This window comes from Cetorhinus maximus, chromosome 18 (assembly GCF_964194155.1).
Source record: "Cetorhinus maximus chromosome 18, sCetMax3.hap1.1, whole genome shotgun sequence".
Classification (NCBI taxonomy): Eukaryota; Metazoa; Chordata; class Chondrichthyes; order Lamniformes; family Cetorhinidae; genus Cetorhinus; species Cetorhinus maximus.
The window spans coordinates 48,186,458-48,209,816 of NC_135896.1; the positions used below are offsets into that span (position 1 = coordinate 48,186,458).

General features: G+C 38.9%; 1 protein-coding gene across 5 annotated transcripts in view; it reads left to right on the forward strand.

Moving 5' to 3' along the window:
- samd4a (sterile alpha motif domain containing 4A) overlaps window positions 1–23,359 on the forward strand; it is a 230,985-nt gene that overhangs the window by 198,997 nt on the left and 8,629 nt on the right. For all 5 annotated transcript variants that reach the window (XM_078562637.1, XM_078562641.1, XM_078562638.1 and 2 more), the window contains 4 exons: window positions 5,277–5,395; window positions 8,931–9,132; window positions 9,694–9,820; window positions 22,647–22,730. In XM_078562637.1, the coding sequence (XP_078418763.1) occupies window positions 5,277–5,395; window positions 8,931–9,132; window positions 9,694–9,820; window positions 22,647–22,730 (532 nt within the window). The remainder of the gene's footprint in view (window positions 1–5,276; window positions 5,396–8,930; window positions 9,133–9,693; window positions 9,821–22,646; window positions 22,731–23,359) is intronic.

A 23,359-nucleotide genomic window follows, 5' to 3' on the forward strand; every position in this document is an offset into this window, starting at 1 on the left:
TCCCAGTTGCAGGCCTTTTCGTCTGCCCTTATGCTGCCTTGTCATAATGGCGTAAAAGACTCCCAAACTTTTCCACCTCTGACACCCGGAAATTCAGCAGGCAATGAAAAATTGCAGCCGATTGGGTTGTTAACAAACTTAATAGCTTGTTAATTAGTTATTTGCCAATTTCCACGCCTGCTCGCCTTCTGTAATTTGGGAGACTGGTGTGATGATGTCATATTGCCATCATGATGTCATCACACCCTATTTTGTGTTCCCGTCGAGCTAGGGGAGCGGGACCCAATCTGCAAATGTAAATTCCAGCCGCTACCTTTTATACATCTAAGATGAGCAAACAAAGGAAAATCTGCAAATGCAGGAAACATACATTTCTAAAAGAATTTTCTATTTTCATTTCTAAATGATCACCTCTGATACTTCCTTTTGTTGCTGCAAAGCCTGAGTTTTTCAAGCTTTTGCTCCTATCTCAGACCTCTGACAGTAGGAATCAGACTTATGGCACTTCTCTGAACTGTGCCCGGTCCTTCAATATCTCCCTGTGGTCTACCTCTCCCTCCTCAAATAGTGCTATATAAATGCAAGTTATAGGCCTGACTTTTCATGCTGACTGAGAGACTCTCCATCTGCACTAGAATACCAGCAGAAGCTCAAATCTGGAAGTCCCACCCTCGAACACAGCCTGCACTATTTTTGTGGCAGGGGGAGGGTGCAGGGGGTGGGGAATGGGGCGGGTTATAAATCGCATATCGTTGTTCCCAGTGGCAGCTACCCATATAAATCAGCATCTGCCTCCACTTGTGTGATTTTAATGAAGTAGGTGTCTGAATCCTAAAGTGTGCAAATTGGACCTGGTAGAAGCAGGTCTGAACCTTGTGAATCTGTTTGGATAGCCAGGTTTGGAGACGTAAGGTACCCCTTTGGATATGGTCCCAGGACACCTTTGAGAGAGGTAAGGCACCCTTAGGGGTAAGTCAGGTGCCCTTTTGGATTGTTAAAAGTAGATAGGATTGTGCAGAAGAAATTCTTAACCTCATTGGAACTGTCAAAGAACTGTCAAGGCTGTCAAAGAACCATCAGGCCTTTAAATTTAAAAATAAGTTTTGAGTTTTAAAAAAATCAGTGCCTCCTATTTCACTCTGTCACATAAGTCTGAAGGCTATCATTATAGGATTTGTGCTGCAAGACTGATTTTACAACCCAACATTATCACATTGGGGTGCCTGTTAAGTACGTAGTTTGACAGCTCCAAGTGGCAATAGAATAGAAATGTTTGTTTCCATAAGAGATTAATTGAAGGAATTTCAATGTATTGAATGGTTTTTTTTATCAATGAGTGTGTTTTTCTTCAGTGACGTCATCAATAGACACAACTTTATTTTATGTCAGCATGGCTCCTGAGGTGTGCCCATACTAGGTGAGTTGGCATGGAGAGGGCAAGGGTAAAGGGTGGTGGCATGAGTTGGCACTAAGTTGGCATAGGAGCTATAAAAGGCCATGCAGATGAGTGGGGTGTGAGTTGGTATAGGGTTATGAGGGGCATGGATTGACATAGGGGTATGAGGGGCCATGGTTAGGAGTAGAAGGGTATGATGTGGCATAAGTTGGCATGGGGAGTATGTGGGGTAGGGGTGAGGGCTGGAGGGCTACTTTTTGTTTTAAATAGTTTATTTTAATAACAAAATACCAGAGTACAGAAGCAGGCTTTCTGCTCAGCCTGCCTCCACACTCTGCACTCTTCCCAGGTGGCAGGCCCAACTTCTAATCCAGCCCACCCCCCAATCCAGAAAGAAAACCCGACTTTCTGGGCCTCTATTTCCTGGGTTAGATTGGCGGAGCCGGGAAATGTCCCATTTCTGCACTCCTGACACGGGAGCAGAAATTGGGCCATAGTCTCGGGCCAGAATTGGACACAATATATGAGATTGGTCTGACTAGAGCTCATTACAGTTTAACCATGGCATCCTGTCACAGTTTATACTGTTCAGCATTCTATTTACTTTGCAACAATTGGCAAGTGGAAAGGTAGTGAGGATCTGTTATGTTAATATCCTGTCAGCATACTATACAATGAAAGATGAGCCTTACCCTAGATTCATCAGCTGTTTGACATGGACTTAAGACTGTAAGAGGTAATTGGATTTTTTTTAAGTTGCCATTTATAATTTCTACATGCCTTTCTGGTTTTCATTTTTAATTTAGGAAATTACTAATTGGTAAATTTAATTTACACTTGAAGATTTTTGAATAATTATTTGCATTCAAATAAGCTCTTATAACAGCATCACCTACCAGTAATTTGTTTGAGTAAATATTTTGCAGAATTCTTAAGCTATCAGGCTGCATATGATGATAGGCTAAATAGTTTTAGTGCATGCTTTAAATAGAAGAATATTTATCAGTACTTTTTGTTTTCCAATAGTTTCCTGATTTGTATTAACTTAACTTGTCTTGAACAGATAGGTTAGTGTTTGCATTCCATGCCACCGTGCTCCCACCTTACTTGATCTCACCCCATCAATCTATCCTTCTATTCCTTTTTCTCTCATGTACTTATGTAACTTTCTCTTAAATGCATCTGTGCTATTTGGGTCAACCACTAATTTTGATTGAGTTACTCTGGAGCAACACAGTCTATACTTAACAGATTTTTAAAAGTCGCTGTACAAATACTCAATACCTCATACACTCAAGGGAATGTTAAAGACTACAAGATTCCTTTCCAACCTGGAGAAGATCAAGGAACCTCTAGATGCATTAAATCTTTGCTAGCACTGTGCAGTCAGAGTGTTAATAGTTTAAATTTGTACAATGGAAACCTAATTTACATTCTTTTCAAAGTGCAGGTCTATTTGCATTGGAGTTTGTTGTTTCTGAAACTGAAGTTTTTTTTTGTTTAAAGATCAGGTACAAATAAGCTGCTTTGTAGTAGCTATAATATTTTGCTATTTCAAAATTCTTGCACTATTGCTGGCAAGAAATGCTAACTAAATTTTGCAGTAAATAAATACTTTGTTAAAGCTCTGGTTGTTTCAATATTAAATAATAAACAAGCATGTGTTCTAAATTTTGGAACAGTCAGCCAAGGTATGTGCGCAGTAACAAATGAAGAGAAGCAATTACTTGTTCTATTCCTTAAGATGAGGTCGGCCACATATCAAAATTTCCTCTCTGTCTGGACATTCTAGATTTTTTGTTTCACACTTTTATCTGCATACGTAATTCCTTTTATAATTTATGTTTATGTGTGCCTTTTGAAAAATGCTGCTTTTACCTTGCAATTGAAATTTGTTTGAAGAACTTTTAAGTTTTATTAGAAATTTCATACACAACTGCTGTTCTTATTTGTGGACTTCTTAAAACCTAAGGCGCAAACAAGAAAAGTTGATCATATGGGTACCCGATACAAAATATGGGTTCCACCTGTACCCTGTATAACACATGTAGATGTTCAGCTTATCGTTATTTGGTAGTACAGAACTTGAGTATTGCTGAAAAAAGTGACATGCTGTCGAAGATTTTCATCTTGCACTCATTAGGACAGTTCACAAGAATACCAATAGTAAAGGAAACAACCATTTATACTGCATGAAAAGAGAGTACTGATTGGTGGGCAAGTGGACTCTGGTAGAGATGTTGCCATGGAGAATGCACCAGCGAGCAGTTAACTGCCAAGCTTTTGTTCAAATTCAAACCAGGCAGGCAACAACTGGCGTATTGTATCAAACAGCACGTCCCTTTGGCTGTTCGTAACAGGCAAAGTACTTACCGTACCCAACCAGCCCGCGCTTGCAAAACTCAAAACATAGTGTCCAACATTAGATGTGATTCTGCGATTGGACAACACTTGTTAAACAGTCCTGATTGTGCTAAGAATTACACTGAAACCCAATTTAAGATTATCCGTTGAGTTTGCAATGTGGCTCACTTACGCATGCTAGAAGCTACATATATTCACACACGGGGCCCTGTCCTTTGCAAACAGAAGGAGCATGTTCACGCATTGCAGCTTTTTCAACCAAACAAAAGCTTGGGGAACAGCCATTCCCTGGTTTATTTCCAAAGGAAATGCCTTGACCAATCAGTATCGACCTGCCTGGTTTGAATTTGAATAAAAGCTTGGCAGTTAACTGTTCCCTGGTGCATTCTCCATGGCAATGCCTCTACCAATCATCATCCACTTGCCAACCAATCAGCACTTTCTAATGCAGTGTAAATTGTTGTTCCCCTTACCATTTTTCTTCTTGCAAAATATCCTGATGAGTGCAAGATGAAAAGCTTCCAACAGCATGTCTCTTTTTTCAGCAGTATTCATGTTCAGCTTAGTTCAGTGGTAGCACTCTCATTTGAATCTGATAGCTATAGTTCAAGCTGTGTTCCAGCTCATAATCTAGGCTGGTACTTCAGTGTGGTACTAAGGGATTGTTGGAGGTATTGGCTTTTAGATGAGATGTTTAACTGAATAAAAAACACTTGCTTTAAACCCCTTCAGATGAACATAAAAGATCCAATGAAACGATTTTTGAACAGCAGAGTGCCCTGATAATATTCCTCCCTCAACCAGCTTTGCCAAAATAGATTCACTAGCCATTCGTATTTTGCTGTTTGGGGCTTTGCCGTGTACAGATTGACTGCTGTGACAGATTGCTCTCAAACAAATATTTTTCTAACTCGAGGGAAAGGACAATTTTGTTACTTATGGAAGTACATTATGCCTTTAGATTATTCAGTATGTGCATAATGCATTTCTGTATTGAATTTTTATGATAACCATTACTTTCAGATGTATAGTAATTAAATTAATTTTCATAATGCATAAATATATAATGACCTGGGGTATTCTAGGCATTATTTGTGTAAATATGTTTTTTAAGCATATGATCTTTTATTGTGTAGATTTTGTTTTTACAGAAATAGATATTTAGTGTGATATATCTGGCAGTTGTATTAAATTTGCTGTTTGTAAGGGGAAATCAAAATATATAACAATTTGGAATAACTGTAACCTGCGTGGTACTAAGGGATTGTTGGAGGTATTGCCTTTTGGATGAGATGTTCAACTGTATTACTCTCTGATGTAAAGAGAGAAAAACATTAGTTTTACCACCTATGTATGTAAAGTGTAACTTTACAATTCTGAAAATGTCCCATTAGTATTAGCTTGAATGATGCTTAATAATGTTATGTTGACTTAATTTATGAATTTAAAATTAATGTTTTCACAATGTGTACTGATATTTTATAATTTTAATTAGAATTGTTTGCTTTTTCCTTAGGCTTTTACAGAGACACAGAAGAAGAGATTGTTGTCTTGGAAACAGCAGGTTCAGAAGCTCTTTAGGTCTTTCCCCCGGAAATCCCTCTTGGATATGCCAAGCTATCGACAGCAAAGAAGGTGTGTTTTAATATTTATTTTCTCAATTGTGGATTTATGATCTATTCATTTTAAATCCATTTATCATTCCTAACTAATATGTGTCTTTATTTAATAAAATTGTGGGATGAGCAAAAGAAAAAATCTGAATTTCCATTTCCTTTTGGTTTTGCACTAATTAGTGCAAATAATGTAAACTTCTATAACTAGCAAAGTATCAGCCAAATAAAATAATGCCCTGTTACTGCTTACTTATTCCTGATATCCAGACAATAAATGATTCTGGAGGGAATTCCAGTGCATTTTTACTGTTTTAAGTTGATCACTAATATAGCATTAGAAGTTATTGGTTGTTACAGTTTATGTAATCAAGTATCCTCAAGTGTTCAATTCAATGACATATTTGCTACTCTGCAAAAAGGGAATGTGTGAATCGATATTTAAAAAGGATTTTTGTGCAATACGAGTTGCAATTAAATTTGCATTAATACTTATAATGTGCCTTTGGTGCTGGGCCTGTTTTCTATCACTTTACTGAATAGTTACTTCACTGCTATCAAGTGAACATCTCTAAATTGAAGTGCATTCTTCTTATTGATCAGTGTAGTATGGTTTATGATTGCTCTTTAAGAGTAAAATGATGTAGATTAATCTAACAGACATGTAGGAGAACAGTAAATTGCAATTTTAGGCCAGGTAGAATAATTGAACAAGATTGTACTATTCAAGTAATTTACACAGGCTTTAGAAGCTCTGTATATGAACAACAAAGCTAATACAATAGCTTAAATATCATTGCAAATTCTTAGTCATTCACAAAACAGTGTTGAAGTTTCTACAGCACGTATTTAGTATTCAACTAGGCAAAAACCTTCTCTTGCATTTAATTTTGTTCAACATTCTTATCAAACTACCTTGGGTTCATTGCTTTTTTTAAATAAAATTTCACTTAACTTCATGTGTTTCGTTTTCAGATGGGAATAAGCCAGACATGGTCAAAATTTACTTTGTTTAATCAGGCAGTTTGACTTTTTAATTGTGAAATTATTGATTAATTAATGAAGAGAAACTCAAATGTTTGGAGCAAAACTACATTTAAATGTCATACTGTTGATTCATTTTATAGTAATTACAATTCCATAATTTTGAGTTATTCTCAGGGTGGATCAGTCAAGGTCAAGTAGAGCAAATTGCTCATTCTCTCTAAAGAAGTTAATAATAATCAAAATACAAAATGCAGCTTATGTTTTTTTTCTCTGCACACTTTTGCACTTTTTTTTTTCATTTTTGTCTCCATCATATTTTCATTAATCAACAGAGGCAAATCCAGCCTGTGAGCATCAATAGAGAAATGGTGAATGATAACCCCTAACTAACACATTTGTTCTAGACATGAATGTCGTATCTTCCCCTCCAACCTTTTCGTGACAATCCAGCAAATTCTGAAGGGAAACCTGAACATGAAGGAGATTTGAATGTAGAACTTCTTATAGTGAATCCACTTTTTAACGTTGTGACAAGAAGGTTCCAAAACCTTGCTTGCATTTATGGGCTTACGGCTTTATTGAATATCAGTGTATTTATGAATGTAAACCAAGAAATGCACAACACTCAATGTAATATATCTAATGTGTATTTTGCTTGTGCAATCATGAAGAGGTTGGGTGGTGTGATTTATATTGGCACAAGCTGTTTTCTGCCGAGTCATTTGGCATGAAAGATATAACATATACACCATTTTATTCCAATTAATGTTTAAAAGGCCTACAGTCATGATTTTTAAGATATGTATCATCTTTTGAAGCCATGAAATTGAAGAAAAAGACTGCCCGGTGTAGCTTTTGAGTTTTCTAGCTGAAAACTGTATATGCTAGCCATATGTTTGTGTATTCTGTCTTTCTATGCAAGCGCAGGTATATTCTGTTCATTTAATATTTAAAGTTAAACATTGTTTTTCCTTTATTTTATTTGTGTCTTGATTATTAGTTGCAAAATAACTTCACTTTCATTAGAGAATTTGACAATTACTTGGAAATTACAACATGCATGCAGGCCAGCTGATCAAACCAGTCTAGCTTTCACATAAGCAGTGACTCTAATGAAATTGTTCCCATTGCCGGAAGGATTTAGAACTGGAGGGCACCAATTTAAGCTGATTGGCAAAAGAAACCGTAGCAACATGAGGAAAAGTCTTTTATGCAGCGAGTGGTTAGGATCTGGAATACAGGGGAGTAAGACTAGCTGTGTTGCTCTTGCAGAAATGGTATTCTCCTTTGAATCTATGATAATGCCATATGCAAACCATGTTCCTCTACTTCTTATTCTCTTTTCCTTCAGTCACTTCAGTAGCCCATTCTGGTTTTGTCTTTGCATCGATCACATCCTCACAATCCTCCATGTATATAAAAATGATTATCTTGAACTTTGTCGTAAATCTCTTAGATCCTATTTTCTACACCTTCAATCACTGGAAACAGATTCGATCTATTCTGTCCAATACCCTAAATTTTAAACATCTGTGTCAAATCACCCAATCACCTCAGAATCATGGTTGGAGTAATGAAAACAGCTTTAATTTTTCAAGTTCTGATTTGTATTTTCCCACAAGAAACAGCATTCTAATGAATCTTTGATCTATCTTCTCTTAATACCTCACCATTGTTCCTATAATGTAGGGCCCAAAATTGCACGAGTCCTCAAGCAGACATTACATTCCATGTGCCACATTTTGAACATTCCAATAGTTTATCAATATGCCTTTTCGGTTTCCTTTGATACTCCCGTTTATTTACTATGCCTGCTATTTTAGCATTTTCTGTAAAATTGGATACTACTTCCTCTACCCTTTATCAAAATCATTGACGTTTAAAGTGAATAGAAGTGATACCAGAACAGAACACTGTGGGGCACTGCTACCCATGTCTAACCACTGAAAAAACTGCCCTTAACTCCTTACTGTTTGTCAGGTTAGCATGTTATTTGAAACTCCCATATCCTGCAGGAACATCACATCTATGCTGCCATTATTATAAATGTTAGATAACAAACTTTGACTAAAATACTTTAATTTCAGTTAAACTACTCTGCTCCTCTTTCCTCTATTCCCTTTACTCCCCCTCTTGCCAAATTTCTGTTCATGGAAATACTATTTCAATTATGTTCCTCATTCCCTTTTCCATGTACACTCTGGTGTGCCTGGTACGTGCTATCTGCTCATTGTGTTGTATTCCTACCAAATTAAATCTCAAAATAATTTCAGCTGCCAAGTTAGCTCAACTAAAGTAGGTTAATATTATGGTCATCTAATACCTGTTAACTGACAATTGGCTATTGACTGTGTACAAATTTAAATTTTTAACGTTCAGTCAGAGGGAAACAACACGCACAAAGGACTAAAGAAATTATAGACATTCCACATAAATTTATTTTTGGCTCACTGCAGGACATCTGTTGGGGCTTTGATAGCTTTACTTTAAGTCAATTTTTGTCATGACAGTTCTTAATTTTTTAAATGTTAAAACTGAATGTTGTATTTACCTATCTGTTCTTTGCATAGCTGGGGTTTTAGTCAGTCCAACTCCTTACCAGCAGCTGGATCTGTGGGTGGAGGAATGGGTAGACGAACTCAGCGCCAATTTCAGATGCCCCCTCGAAATATGCCCACAGCTCGTCTGGGTCTTATGGGCCCCAGTGGACTTATGGGTGCCCCACAGCGTAGTGCAACCAGCAATCCTGCCATATTAAAACAAGGGAGACAGGTTTGTTCAAGTCTTTTTGCCTTTGTATCACACTTTGAAAGATGTGTAAATATGTATCCTTGGAAATTTGTTGGTTGAAGTGCAATTTTTGTTTAGCAAACAACTTAAACAGGAGTGTTGTATCTTAATAGGACAGGAAAATAGACTGTTTAACTACATTTGCCAAATCTGAATTGGAAACATTTCTCAGATTTTCCTGATTTGAGAACTTTTCTGGTTCCTATTTAAAAAGACCCAGTGAGAACAGTTTGCAGGAATTTCCTGTTTTTCCTCACTTTGGTGTGTAGAGGTACTGAAACAGGATGATAAAAATATGGAAGAAGAACAGACTCTGCTTCTCTGAGAATAGGAGAAGCCAAGAATTTTATGTACAGAACCGAGTTGTACAACATTTTCATTCAGAGAGTGTAGATGTAAAACAATCAATGAAATTTGTGAGGATGGTAAGCACTGGAGTAATAGATGTAAAATGTGCAACAGATTTTAAATGCCAACAATTGACCTATCTAGAGGCAGTATATTTTAAAATTATTTTATAATAAATGGCTTGTATTTCCACAGAACCTATGGTTTGCTAACCCTGGAGGGAGTAACAGTATGCCAAGTCGAACCCATAGTTCAGTACAGCGTACCCGTTCACTGCCAGTACACACATCACCACAAACTATGCTGATGTTCCAGCAGCAAGGTGAGTAGGAGAAGCTCAAGCAGATACCTTTCTATACATGGATACAAATTAACATCAACACTTGTAAAAGCTTGGAAAATGTTGAGCCTCAATTGTCACTATGAATTCCTCCTGACTTATAAAAAGTTTATTTCTCCCCCACATAGCCAGCATGTAGGGCAGCTGGTTGGCTAAAGTCCAGAATATGCAAACCCTAGTCTGCTATAGCTTGAGCAAAACTTTTCTGACGCTAGTCAGATTACTGGATTGATTAAATCACAGACATCAGTTGTGGGATTTGTCCCTATAAATAACAGGTTGACTATGCTGGATCTTTACTTAGCTTTCCACCATAGGCTTTATGTTACAGCTGGAATTCTATTGCATTAGTGCAACGACAACAAACCTTTCTATTTTTAAATAATGTAGTATAACAGATGCATCATGGAAGATATTCAGCTAATTAGTATTGATTAAGCTCATTATATTTTTACATTAACTGAGAAATATGCTATGAAAGCTTAAATATTTTTTGTTTTTGTCCTGTTAAACATTTTTGTAGCACCATTTGTGACTTTATTTTTATAAATTTGTTTGTAGAATAAGTAGAAAATCACAGGAAACCTTGCTAAGCATTTATAGCCTTAGATGAAATTTATAATAATTAAATAAAATGTAAAGTATCTGTTCAAAAAAATTACAGCTGTTGTCAGAATTATTGGGCTGGATTTTACTGTCGGCGAGCGGGGACAGGGCCCGCTCGCCGACATGTAAAATGACACTCGGTGACGTCGGGCGGAACTCCCGACGTCACTGCACCCCATTTAAATTTTCAGAAAGACGGGGGTGCAGCAAAATCAGTTGCGCGCCCATCGACCTGTCAATGGCCAATTGAGGCCATTGACAGAGCAATTAAAGTAATTAGTGGACCTGCCCATCCAACCTTAAGGTTGGCGGGCAGGCCAGGAGCTCCGGCGGGAAACAGAAAAAACATGAAACCTCATCCACGGATGGGATGAGGTTTCATTTAGAGTTTTAAAAATTTCAATAAAGTTTTTTTGGAAATTGTGAACATATCCCAACTCAGTGACATTGTCACATGAGGGGACATGTAAGGGAAATTTTATTTTTCTAATTTGAGCTTTCTCACATTTAGAGCCGATCTCCCTGAGGCTGCACTTAGCCTCAGGGAGATGAGTGCACTCTTTCGTGCACATGCGCGAAAGAGCACACTCTTGATTTTAGGAACTTCCCTGCGGATGTCATGCTGGGCAGGCCTTAATTGGCCCGCTCACGTAAAATGGCGCCGTGCCTCCGATAGGGGGCCCCAATCGGAAGCACGCCCACATGCGCCCGCCCATCAACTTCCCCCCTGACAGGGGGATAATTCAGCCCATTGTTTCATAAAGGACTTTTGAACTTGTTTTTTACAAATTGAAAGAAAAATTATAATTTTTGAAGCTTGTGCCATGGTTTTAGAACTTTATGGTTGACTAAGTGTTTTATCTATATTACATATAAGATTCATGAGTGCTAGAAATGGTCTTTTGTACACACTGTAACTTCTGCTCTCACTGTGGCAAGATGAGGAAAGATTAGAGAAACTCCGGTTCTTTTAAACAAAGAAGGTTTGCCTGAGAGCTGACAAGTGTTTAAAACAAATTGATAAAGCAAAATGAGAAAACTATCTTCACTGGTAAGTCAGTTAGTAACTAGAGAGCATAAATTTAACATAACATATTAACTGTTTCAACTGAGATTACCTTTGGTCTATCTAGCTTGCCTACCTACATACCCTTGATATATTTGTGATACCCTTGAATCCCATTTGATAATATTGAGTGTCGTTCTTTCTTGAAAACCATTGAGCTATCTTGTTCCATCACCTGTGCTACAGGCCTTCTTCCACCACTCTTCAGTTAAAAGAAAAGTCCTCTTGCACCTGCTTTTCCTATTTTAGTTTGTTACCCTTAGGGCAGAATTTTCCTCCCGTTGGGGGGGATGTTCAGGAGCTGGCACGTGGAGGCACGCCCCCGATTGGGGGTGGGGGGGCGTGCCGCCATTTTACATGGGCAGGCCAATTAAGGCCCACCCAGTGTGACGTCTGCAAGGAAGCGCTTTGCACTCCCTGTGCGGGTGGGGCGGGGGGGGTGGATTCCTTGAGCCAAGAGTGCGCTCTTTCGCACATTAAACAATGTTAAAAACAAGAAAAAAAAATTTCCCTGACATGTCCATCAATTTTAATTAAAGTTTTATTAAATTTTTAAAAACCTATATGAAACCTCATCCCGCCCGTGGATGAGGTTTCATGTTTTTTCCAATTTCCGCCATGGCCCCAGCCTGCCCGTTAATCTTAAGGTTGGACGAGCAGGTCCACTAATTACGTTAATGACTTTGTCAATGGCATCAATAGGCAATTGATAGGTCGGCGGACGCATAGCTGATTCAGCTGAGCCCCCGCTGACCTGAAAATTTAAATGAAGCGGGGTGACGTTGGGAGTTCCGCCCGACATCATCCTGCATCATTTTACGCGTCGGTGAGCGGGCCTTAATATGTAAACATGACCTTATGTTTAAATTCTGTACATAACAGAAAAGGGTACTTGGATCCAATTTGTCCAAGACTTTCATAATTTTAAGCAATTTATAATTTTAAGCACTTCTATCATATCTCCTCTCGGCTTTCTCTTCGGGAGCAAAAACCCAGGGTTATCAATTTTTCCTCAGTCCCTGAGCACTTTTCTTTTTAACTGAAGGGTGGTGGAAAGAGGTCTGTAGCACAGGTGATGGAACAAGATAGCTCAATGGTTTTCAAGAAAGAACTACACACCATATTATCATATGCCATTTCCTTAAGTTTTCAGATCAACTATGTAGCCATTCCCTGTAACCCTTCCAGTAACTGAATATCCTTTTTAAAATAGGCACCTGTATGCAGTGCCCTGCAATATGTCCTCACCAGGACCAAATACAGTTTCAAAATTTCTTCTCTGAATTTATGTTGTCCCGATTTGTTGTACATCTGATAATTTAACAGCCTGGAGCATTCTGCTGATGGCTTCATTGATTGGCTTACTAATGCTTTAAGATCTCTCACTCTAATATCTTGAGCATTCCCATTTCACACATGATCCACTTTTCTTCTGGCAAATCTCAACATGCATTTCCTTGTATTAAATTGCACCTGCCATTTCTCCACTCACTGATTATTCTTATCAGTTTATGATGTTCATTATTTTGCCATGCTCCCAATTTACAATTTTGTGTAAATTTGACAACTTTAGATACAATTTCCACCTCTGAATAATTGATAAAAAATTATAAACCACAGCAGTTCCAACATGGAACGATCTGGTACTTCATTGGTGAACCATGTACCTGCCTATGCACTACTGTACATTGGTAGACAACCATTTGCCAGCCCACTTTATTACATTTCCATCTATCACATGAACTTGAACCCTAGCCTATTATGTGGGACAGAGTAAAATACCTTACTAAAATATAGATGATATCTACTATATATCTCCTATCTATTAACTCTTTAATTTCTTCAAAGAAATCCAATGAATTAGTAAAACTTGACCTACCACTCATAAAACCATACTAACTGTCTCAGATTAACTCCTGTCCCATACAGTGGGCAGAACTGCCCGTGCCTGCTGGCATTGGGCATCATGGCGGGTATGTGCGGACAGTATGGCAGGAAAATCAAAAATTGGTTTCAAGACGTCATGAAGCCGGTTTGCAATCGTCTGCTCCACCCATCAGTGGTAAGCTGCATTGTAATACGTCTACATATTATAAGCCCAACTTGCTGGAATCATCCCCTCCCCACGCTGGACCATCTGGGCACATCGGCATGATTGCATGCTGACGTGTTTCACAACTGAACATAAGCAACATGCACCTAGTGACCTGCACTTTGCTTGGCATTTTGAGGCCTTTTGCCTACCTTGTTTTGGGCAGCACTCAGTCATCAGCGCCAGGCTTCGCAGGCAGCACCACATCACTTTTGAAGTGGCTCACGAGCAGATCTCTACTTAGGAGACCAGCCACAAGGCGGGGTGGCTTTTCAGCGGCTGCAGGGCTATTGCTGGCTTGAGGAAGTGGGAGAAGTGGCTTCAGGCAAGGGAAGAAGTTGCAGGACTAGGCCGTTCCTGGGGAAGGGGGGTATCCCAGGGTGCGTGTGCGGACACATGTTGATCTGTGCAAGAGACCTCGAGAGTGTGAGGGCGAAGGAGGCAATCTTCAGAGGACATGAGCCCAGATGAAGATGTGAGGGTGTGTGAGAGAGTGAGTGGTGATGTCCCTTGAGCTGGCAGTAAGTGAGATGCCAGTGAATGTATGATGGGCTTGCGATTGTGTGAGTTTAGAGTGGTGAGATGGTTGCCTTACCCAACGGTGTCCAGAAGGCGTCCCAGGGATGCGTCACTGAATCAGGGGCTGCAGTCTTCTTGCCTCTCGGGGCCATGTTTCTGTGCAGCAGTCCTGGGCTGGAAGCACTGAGAGGTGTGTGTGTGGCTGCACTTTAAATATGGGGCTCGGCATGAGGAAGCAACATGGAGTCGGCGTGGCAGGTGAATCGGAGGCTGCCCACCTGCAAAATAGCGTGTTTCCGGGAATGCATGATTAATGATGTGGGACTGGGACGATACGGTGCGAAAACACGCCATTGCAACCAGTGGGTAAAACGTCCTTTTTGCTGCCCACTGCTGCACTTAGTGCAAAATTGGGATGATTCCGCCCAATGCTTCCTTATATCAAAAGAATAAAGGGGAAATGTTGGCAGATCTTTTTTTTTTAAATGCAGTGATTTGTTAAGACAAAGAATGCTTTTCAGAAACAGTTGGGAAAGCAGAATCTATCATCACTTTGGAAAATATGTGGATGAATAGTTGGGGGAGAGAAATGGTAAGGGATAAGGACAGCACAGTAGGGCTAAACAGAGAACTGTTTCTCAAAGCCAAAACAAGAACAATGGGCTGAATGACCACTTCTTTTCTGTAGAATTTTATGGTTCTATGAATCTTTGTATTGTGTTCATCAGATTTCTAACAGTTTGTCTTAATGGTTGTGTTGTGCACAGTTGACATTCATATTAGAAATTTCCCCTGCATCAGTGCACCAGTGAAGTGATATAACTTTTGCTTAATTCAGCCTCTCCTTGATACAGAAACAAAAGATAATTATTACTATATGATATTACTGTGCTACAAAATAGCCTCATTGTTAATGGCACAGTCATACACCAAGTAACATATCAGTAGCAAAATGGGTTTGTATACATAAGAGTGGGGGAAATAACTGCTTTTCTGTTCACTGCCTTCAGTCATCAAATGGTATAAGTAAATGGTAATACATCAGCAAAGTGATGGAAAGTGTTATTGACAGTGCTATCAAGCGGCACTTACTCAGCAATAACATGCTCACTGATGCTCAGTTTGGATTCCGCCAGGTCCACTCTGCGCCTGGCCTCATTACAGCCTTGGTCCAAACATGGACAAGAGTGTTGAACTCCTGAGTCGAGAGTGACTGCCCTTAACATCAAGGCAGCATTTCACAGAGTGTGGAATTAAGGAGCCCCAGCAAGACTGGAGTCAATGGGAATCAGGAGGAAAACTCTCCAGTGGTTGGAGTCATGCCTAGTACAAAGAAAGATTGTTGTGATTATTGGAGGTCAATCATATCAGACCCTGGGCATCACTGCAGGAGTTCCCAGGCTGGTGTCCTAGGCCCAAACATCTTCAACTGCTTCATCAATGACCTTCTCTCCATCATAAGGTCAGAAGTGGGGATGTTTACTGATGATTGCACAATGTTCTGCACCATTCATGAGTTCTCAAATGCTGAAAGCAGACTTTGACCATATGTAGCAAGACCTGGACAGTTTTCAGGCTTGGGCTGATAAGTGGCAAGTTACATTCATGCCAGGCAATGACCATCTCCAACAAGAGAGAATCTAACCATCTCCCTTGACATTCAATGGCATTACCATTGCTGAATCTCCCGCTATCAACATCCTGGGGCTTACCATTGACCAGAAACTGAACTGGACCAGCCATTTAAATATTGTGGCTGCAAGAGAAAGTCAGAGGCTAGGAATTTTGGAGAGAGTAACTCACCTCCTGGCTCCCCAAAGCCTGTCCACTGTCCACAAGGTCCAAGTCGGGATAGTTGCCTGGATGAGTGCAACTCCAACAACAATCAAGAAGCTCAACACCATCTCGGGCAAAGCAGCCCATGTGATTGGCACCCTATTCACCACCTTACACATTCATTTCCTCCACCATCGTGCATAATAACAGCATCTACTCTGCTCTGCCATTTGATAAGATCATGGTGGATCTGATTGTGGCCTCAACTCTACCTTCCAGTCTACCCCCTATAGCCTTTGACTCCCTTGTGTTATGACCATAGCAGATGTTATTTGCTGAGCAAGCCAGATCCCAGAGAGAAACCAGTTTTACTGATCATAAACCTTTTTTTTGTATTTTGAAAATGAGGAGGAAGAGCTACTGACCCCAAAAGCATAGAACTCCAGTAACACCTTTAGGATTTTAAATATTAAAATATTCATTAAAAAGGAAAAAAAAACTTAAGCACATAAGATTAAAGTTACACAGTTAAAATAGCCTTGCAGAACAAGCCACCAAAAAAACCCACTTGGCCAAAACACACAAGTAAACAATCTTCTTGGCAACAACTCCCTTATAGTTTTTAACTATAAAAATCCAGTAATATTACCCAAGGCAAAGAATTGATGTCACTTGAATAAAGGATACCACACAACTCATCAAACACTTCCACTCAGATGTGGAAATCTAAAAGAGAGGTTCAGAAAAACACTGCTTTCTGAAAACAAAGACTTTTCTGGCTTGAAACCAGATGGCTATTTCAAATTCGCAACTTTCGCACCTCCTCAACACACAGATCTGGTCTCAGGACATCTCCCCCACACAGTCACCACAATTCTGCTAAACATCTTTCCTTAAATATCGTTTTTCCCTTTATCTCAAATTCCATTGTCCTCACACTTCTTTGAACTCAACTTCTCCAAATATAAATATCTGTTATGTTTTCCTATTGCTTCGACTTTCAGGTATTAAATAAAATTTAATATACCTTCCCCTGTTTATCTATAAAACCTTTAAGTTGTAAAAGTTCCTTGTCACTTCTAAACTCCCTTTTAAAATTCAACAGATGAAAAACCAAGTCTCCACTTATCTCGTAATGCAAATTTTAAATCCAACCTATTTACTTGTAAATCCAACCTTGCCATAACTGTTCATTACAAATGCATGAACCTAACACCTTTATCCTTTTATCGTCTGTTCTCGATGACAAGCTGTCTTTATTAAACTCCCCAGTTTAATTAATCATGGACCCACACGTGCGCACACAGCCTTCTTTACAGAATACCACCATATTCCCAAAAAAATTCCAAAAAAATCTATCATCACACTTGTCAATCAAAAACTCAGCCTTAAAAATATTGAATGACCCAACCTCCACTGCTGTCTAGGAAGAGAATTCCAAAGACTTCAGGCCTTCTGAGAAAAAAAAAATTCTCCTCATCTCTGTCTTAAATGGGGAAACCCCTTATTTTTAAACTGTTCCCTCGTTCTAGGCTCTTCCATAATGGGGAAACATCCTCTCAGAATCCACCAGTCAAGTCCCTTCAGGATTTTAAATGTTTTAATAAGCTTACCCCTCATACTTCTAAGCTCCAATGGATACAGGTCCAATCTATCCTTATAAGATAACCCCTTCATCCTAGGAATCAGTCGAGCGAACCTTCTCTGAACTGCTTCTAATGCAATATATTCTTTAAGTAAGGAGACCAAAACTGTATACAGTACTCTAGACGTGGTCTCACCAACACCCTGTACAACTGTAGCAAAACTTCTCTACTTTTATATTCTATTCCCCTTGCAATAAACAACAACATTCCATTTGCCTTCCTAATCACTTGCTGTACCTGCATATCATACCTACATATCAGGACATCAGATTCTTCTGTGCTGCAGTGTTCTGAAATCTCTCTCTATTTAAATAATATACTACTATTCTATTCTTCCTGTCAAAGTGGACAAGTTCACATTTTCCCACATTAAACTCCATCTGCTAAATTTTTGTCCACTCACAACCTGCCTATGTCCCTTTGCAGCCACCTTATGCCCTCTTCACAACTTACACTCCTATGTTTGTGTCATCAGCAAATTTAGCAACCATACATACAGTCTCTTCATCCAAGTCATTGATATAAATTGTAAATAGTTGAGGCCCTAGCTCTGATCCCTGTGGCACTCCACTTGTTACAGCTTACCAACCCAAAAATGACCCATTTATTCTTATTCTCTGCTTCCTGTTAACTAACCAATCCTCTATCATGCTAATATGTTGACACTTACACCATGTGCCCTTATTTTGTGTAGTAACCTTTGATGTGGCACCTTATCAAATGCCTTTTGGAAATCCAAGTTCACCACATCTACAGGTTCCCCTTTATCCACATTGCTGTTACTTCCTCAAAGAACGCTAATAAATTAGTCAAACGTGATTTCCCTTTTCACAAAACCCTGTTGACTTTGCCTGATGGCATTAAGATTCTCCATGTGCCCTGCTATAACCTCCTTAATAACAGATTATAGCATTTTCCCTATGACAGATGTTAGGCTAGCTGGCCTGTAGTTAACTGCTTCCTGTCTCCCTTCTTGAAAAGAGGAGTTACATTTGTTATTTTCCAATCTGATGGAACCTTTCCAGAATTAAGTGAATTTTGAAAAATTACAACCAACGAATCTACTATCTCTGCAGCCACTTCTTTTAATACCATAAGATGAAGTCCATCAAGTCCTGGGCCTTTAGTTTTCTCATGTACCTTTCCCTAGTGATTGCAACTGTTTTAAGTTTCCCCCCCCCCCCTCCCTTTCATTTCTTGATTTACAAGTATTTCTGGGATGTTATTTGCGTCTTCTATACTGAAGACAGACACAAAATACCTACTTAACACTTCCGCTATTTCCTTATTTCCCATTAATTCCCAGACTCGCTCTCTAGAGAACCAACGCTCATTTTAGTTACTCTTTTCCTTTTTAAATACTTGAAGAACCTCTTGTTATCTGTTTTTATATTTCTAGCTAGCTTTCTCTCATACTCTAATTTCTCCCTCATTTGTCTTTTAGTCATTCTTTGCTGGTTTTTAAATTCTGTCCAATCATCTGACCTACCACTAATCTTCACTGAATTGTACACTTTTTCTTTCAATTTGATACTATCTTTAACTCCCTTAGTTAGCCACAATGGTGCATTCTTCCCCTAGACTCTTGCTTTCTCACTGGAATGTATCTTTGCTGAATGATATGAAATGTCTCCTTAAATGTCTGTCATTGCATTTCTACTAACTTATTCCTTAACCTAATTTCCCAGTTCAGTTTAGCCAGCTCTGTCTTCATACTTTTGTAATTGTCTTTATTTAAGTTTAAAACACTAGTCTTAAACCCACTCTTCTCTCCCTCAAACTGAATGCAAAATTAAATCATGTTATGATCACTGCTATCAAGAGGCTCCTTTACTATGAGGTCATTAATTAATCCTGTTTTGTTGTATATTACCAGGCCTACAATAGCTTGCTCTCTGGTTGTTTCTAGAACGTGTTGCTCTAAAAAATTGTCCTGAAAACACACTATGCACTCATTTTCCTGGCTACATTTGCCAATCTGATTTATCCGATCCACGTTTGTTTTTAAATCACTCATGATTATTGCCATACCTTTCTTAAAAGCCCCCATTTTTTTTTCTTCCTGTATACCTCTTTGTACAGTATAAGTAGGGGACCTATAATTAACTCCCACAAGTGACTCCTCACCTTTGATATTTCTTATCTCCACCCAAAGTGATTCTACATCTTGATCTTAAGAACTAAGGTCTTTCCTCACTATTGTACTAATGTCATCCTTAATTAACAGAGTTACCCCACCAACTTTTCCTAGCTTCCTGTCCTTCTGAAATATCAAGTACTCTTGAATATTTAGGTCCCAGCCTTGGTCACCTTGTAGCCACGTCTCTGAAATGGCTATTAGGTCATACATATTTATTTCTATTTGATCTGACCATTCATCAGTTTTGTTACGAGTGCTACAGGCATTCAGATACGTAGCCTTTAATTCTGTCTTTTTGCTATTTTTGCAAACTCTGGCCTTATCTGCTGCCGCATTCTTAAGTTTGTGCGCTCTGTCCTGTCCTGCCATGCTTGGATTATCATTACCCTTATTGCTAAATTTTGCTCTCTTGCCTTGTCCTTTCCCTCTGATTTACCATACCTCCCCTCATGTGTTCCCTGGCTCTTACTATTTAGTTTAAAGCCCTCTCTACCACCCTAGTTATTTGACTTGCCAGAATAATTGATCCTGCCTGGTTCACATGAAGACCGCCCCAATGTTATAGCTCCCACTTTCCCCAGTACAGGTGCCAGTGCCCCATGAATTGAAACCCATTTCTCCCACACCAAACTTTGAGCCACACGTTCAAATCCCTAATCTTATTTACCCTACACCAGTTTGCTTGTGGCTCAGGTAATAATTCAGACGTTATTACTTTAGAGATTCTGCATTTTAATTTAGTACCTAGCTGCTCATACTCCCTGAGCAGAACTTCTTTCCTAATCCTTTCTGTGTTTTTGGTACCAACATGGACCAGAACTAGTTAATTAATTATGTTCTTAATTAAATTCTAATTATTGCCGTTAGTCCCACTTGTGCTAATTTTCTTATTATTTCAATTTATGTTCTACTTACCCCAATTGAAATTTCCTCATTTAGATAAGATAAATAGGAAATACTCACCAGTCGATCACCAAGTTGCTTTCTGTGATGTTACACCTCGATTTTTCTTTCCCAACACAGACTCTGAGCCTACAGAAGACTGTGTAATAACTATCTTTATGGCCCACCCCGCACTCTCTCCTTCCTGAAGTGAAGTCTCGCTCTCACCGCTGCTCTGTATGCCCTGCTGTATTCTCACTCCTCCCTGAAGTGAAATCTTACTCTGAGACGTCGCTCTTTGTTCCACTCTGCGCTCACTTCTTCCTGAAGTCAAGCCTTGCTCTCACTGCTGCTCTTTATACCCCTCTCTGCTCTCAATGCTTCCTGCAAGTCAAGAAACTGCAATAAATTTTCAATTTGTGCACATCATTTAGTCTGTGATTGTCTCTTCAATAATTTTAAGAAGCAGAGAATATACATCTAATTCCTTTAAGAAGTAAACAATGAGGACATTACTTGAGATTCATAAGAACAGGGAGGAGTCTGACAGACAAGCTGAAGGATTGCTGCTTGATGATTCTAAAGTATTCCAGTCGTTGGGTCCCATACTTCTGGGGGCCTCCCACCCCAAGCTTGTTGAACTTTGCTGTCCGCAGTACTGCCGGATCTGAAAAATCTCCAATACTACTAGACCGCTTCACCCTGGACTGTGAACCAGTCTCAGTGCTCAGAAAAACCAGGATCACATCCCCGCTGTTCCCTACTTTTACACATACCTCAATGCACCCATTACTCCTTTCCAATGCTCTCAAATCCCAGGATACCATTCTGTGATCACAGGACCTTTCAACAGTGTTCCTAGAACCTCACTTTATAGAGTTCATATAGCATTGAGCCCTCTCCCCACAGCACCCCCAGCCCTCAACCCTAACTTGCAAAGTATTGCTAGACCCTGACACCTATCCCAAAGCTAACATACCCCAGGCCTCCTCCTCAATGTGTGTGCCAGGTAATGCTACTAGGCATAACACTATTGGAACCTTCAGTTTACTGAACACCACATCATCTGTTAGTGTATTGTAATACCATAAGAGCTCTCAAATACTGATATTGCACAAAAGAATTTGTAATGCATTGAGGAATGGATTAAAATCAAGTTTCAGTTAGGGAAGTTAATTTTCTGGACAAGAAATTGTTAAGGTGAATCATTTCCATTTAAGTTTATCATTATTCGTGTCTTTTTTCTTTTTCATTTGGATATTATCCTTAGCTTCAGCTATGCGTTATTTCAGATTGAAATAATGAAGTAATCTTCCACAATAATGGCAAATCCCTCCTCATATAAAATGATGGTTAGTCAGTGGCTGCTCTGAAAGCTGCATTACATAGCACTATGAAAATGCTAATTGTTTTAAAGTACCAAATTACGATCAATTAACTTTTGAATGTTTAAATTTTGATGATGTTTTTTATATTGTGAATTAAATTTTGAGCCAGTTTAATTCTATGTCATGGCCATCAAATTCTTGGATGCAAATCAAACATTTCCATTCTATTTGGGACCAGACAGAATATATGCCAGGCTCCTTATACTCCCAGGCATTAGTCTTGATCAGCTCCTCCTCACTTCTGGGGAAAAAAGTTATGTCCTTGTGGAAGGCCTGATTGTAGGTCAGCCACTCACAGTAACACAGTGAAGCATATTTGTTCTATTGTATATGTTTATTGGAATGAAAGGTGGATATTCTTGGAATGTTAATGTCTACTGACTCTAAAATATCAAAGTCACATGTAAAGCAAGATTTGTGATTATGCAAATAATTTGCCCCAACCTGTAAATGTACCTGTGCCATTTTCATTCCTTGCACTCTTGCCCTTTCACCTGAATTAAATTTTTACTAAGCAGTCTTGTTGGCCATTCAAGGAGATGCAATTTTGATTCTGAATTGCCTTTTTGAAAATTACTTGTACAACTTTCAGAAGCCAAAAATAACTTAATAGTTCGATGTTTGTGAATTTTCTGTTAGATATTCAGTTTCACAATGGTGTGAATCCTGATAGATGGCCATTTTGCTTTTCAGAGTTCCAAGTACCAGTAACAGAACCTGATATAAACAACAGACTGGAATCATTGTGTCTCAGTATGACTGAACATGCCCTGGGTGGTAAGTGTAAAAGATGGAAGCAGAATGCAATGCAAGCATGCCCAGAAACCAAATGAAGCATCTGTATAATTAGAATGTTCAGGATAACTTTATATGCAAAAGAATAGTATCCTTTTAATTGATCTCCCTTGATGATCCACATTTATGACAAAAGAAGCCTTTTAGTAGGGCCACAGTTTAGCAACCTGTAAAGTTTTATTTTTACTCAGGTAAATGAATCGAAAATGAGAGTCTCAGCTTTATATCTTATTTGACTTCTTTTGGTTATCATTGTGCACTTGAAATTTTCACCAATTAAGTCAGATATTAGTGAATATATCACTATATGCCAGCTGCAGGAAGTCTTTCCTCATAACTATGGTTTCCTATCCCTGGCATCCATCCTGGTGAATATATGCTATTTGCCATCTATGGATTTAATATCCTTTCTATAATGGAGTATCCAAAACTGCGTACAATGCTGTAACCGTGATCTAACCAACAACAGCAAAAACAACTTGTATTTATATTGTGCCTTTAACGTAATGAAAAATCTCAAGGTGCTGCACAGGAGCATTAGAAACAAAAAATGACCCCAAACCACATGCGATATTAGGTCAGATGACCAAAAGCCTGCTCAAAGAGGTAGG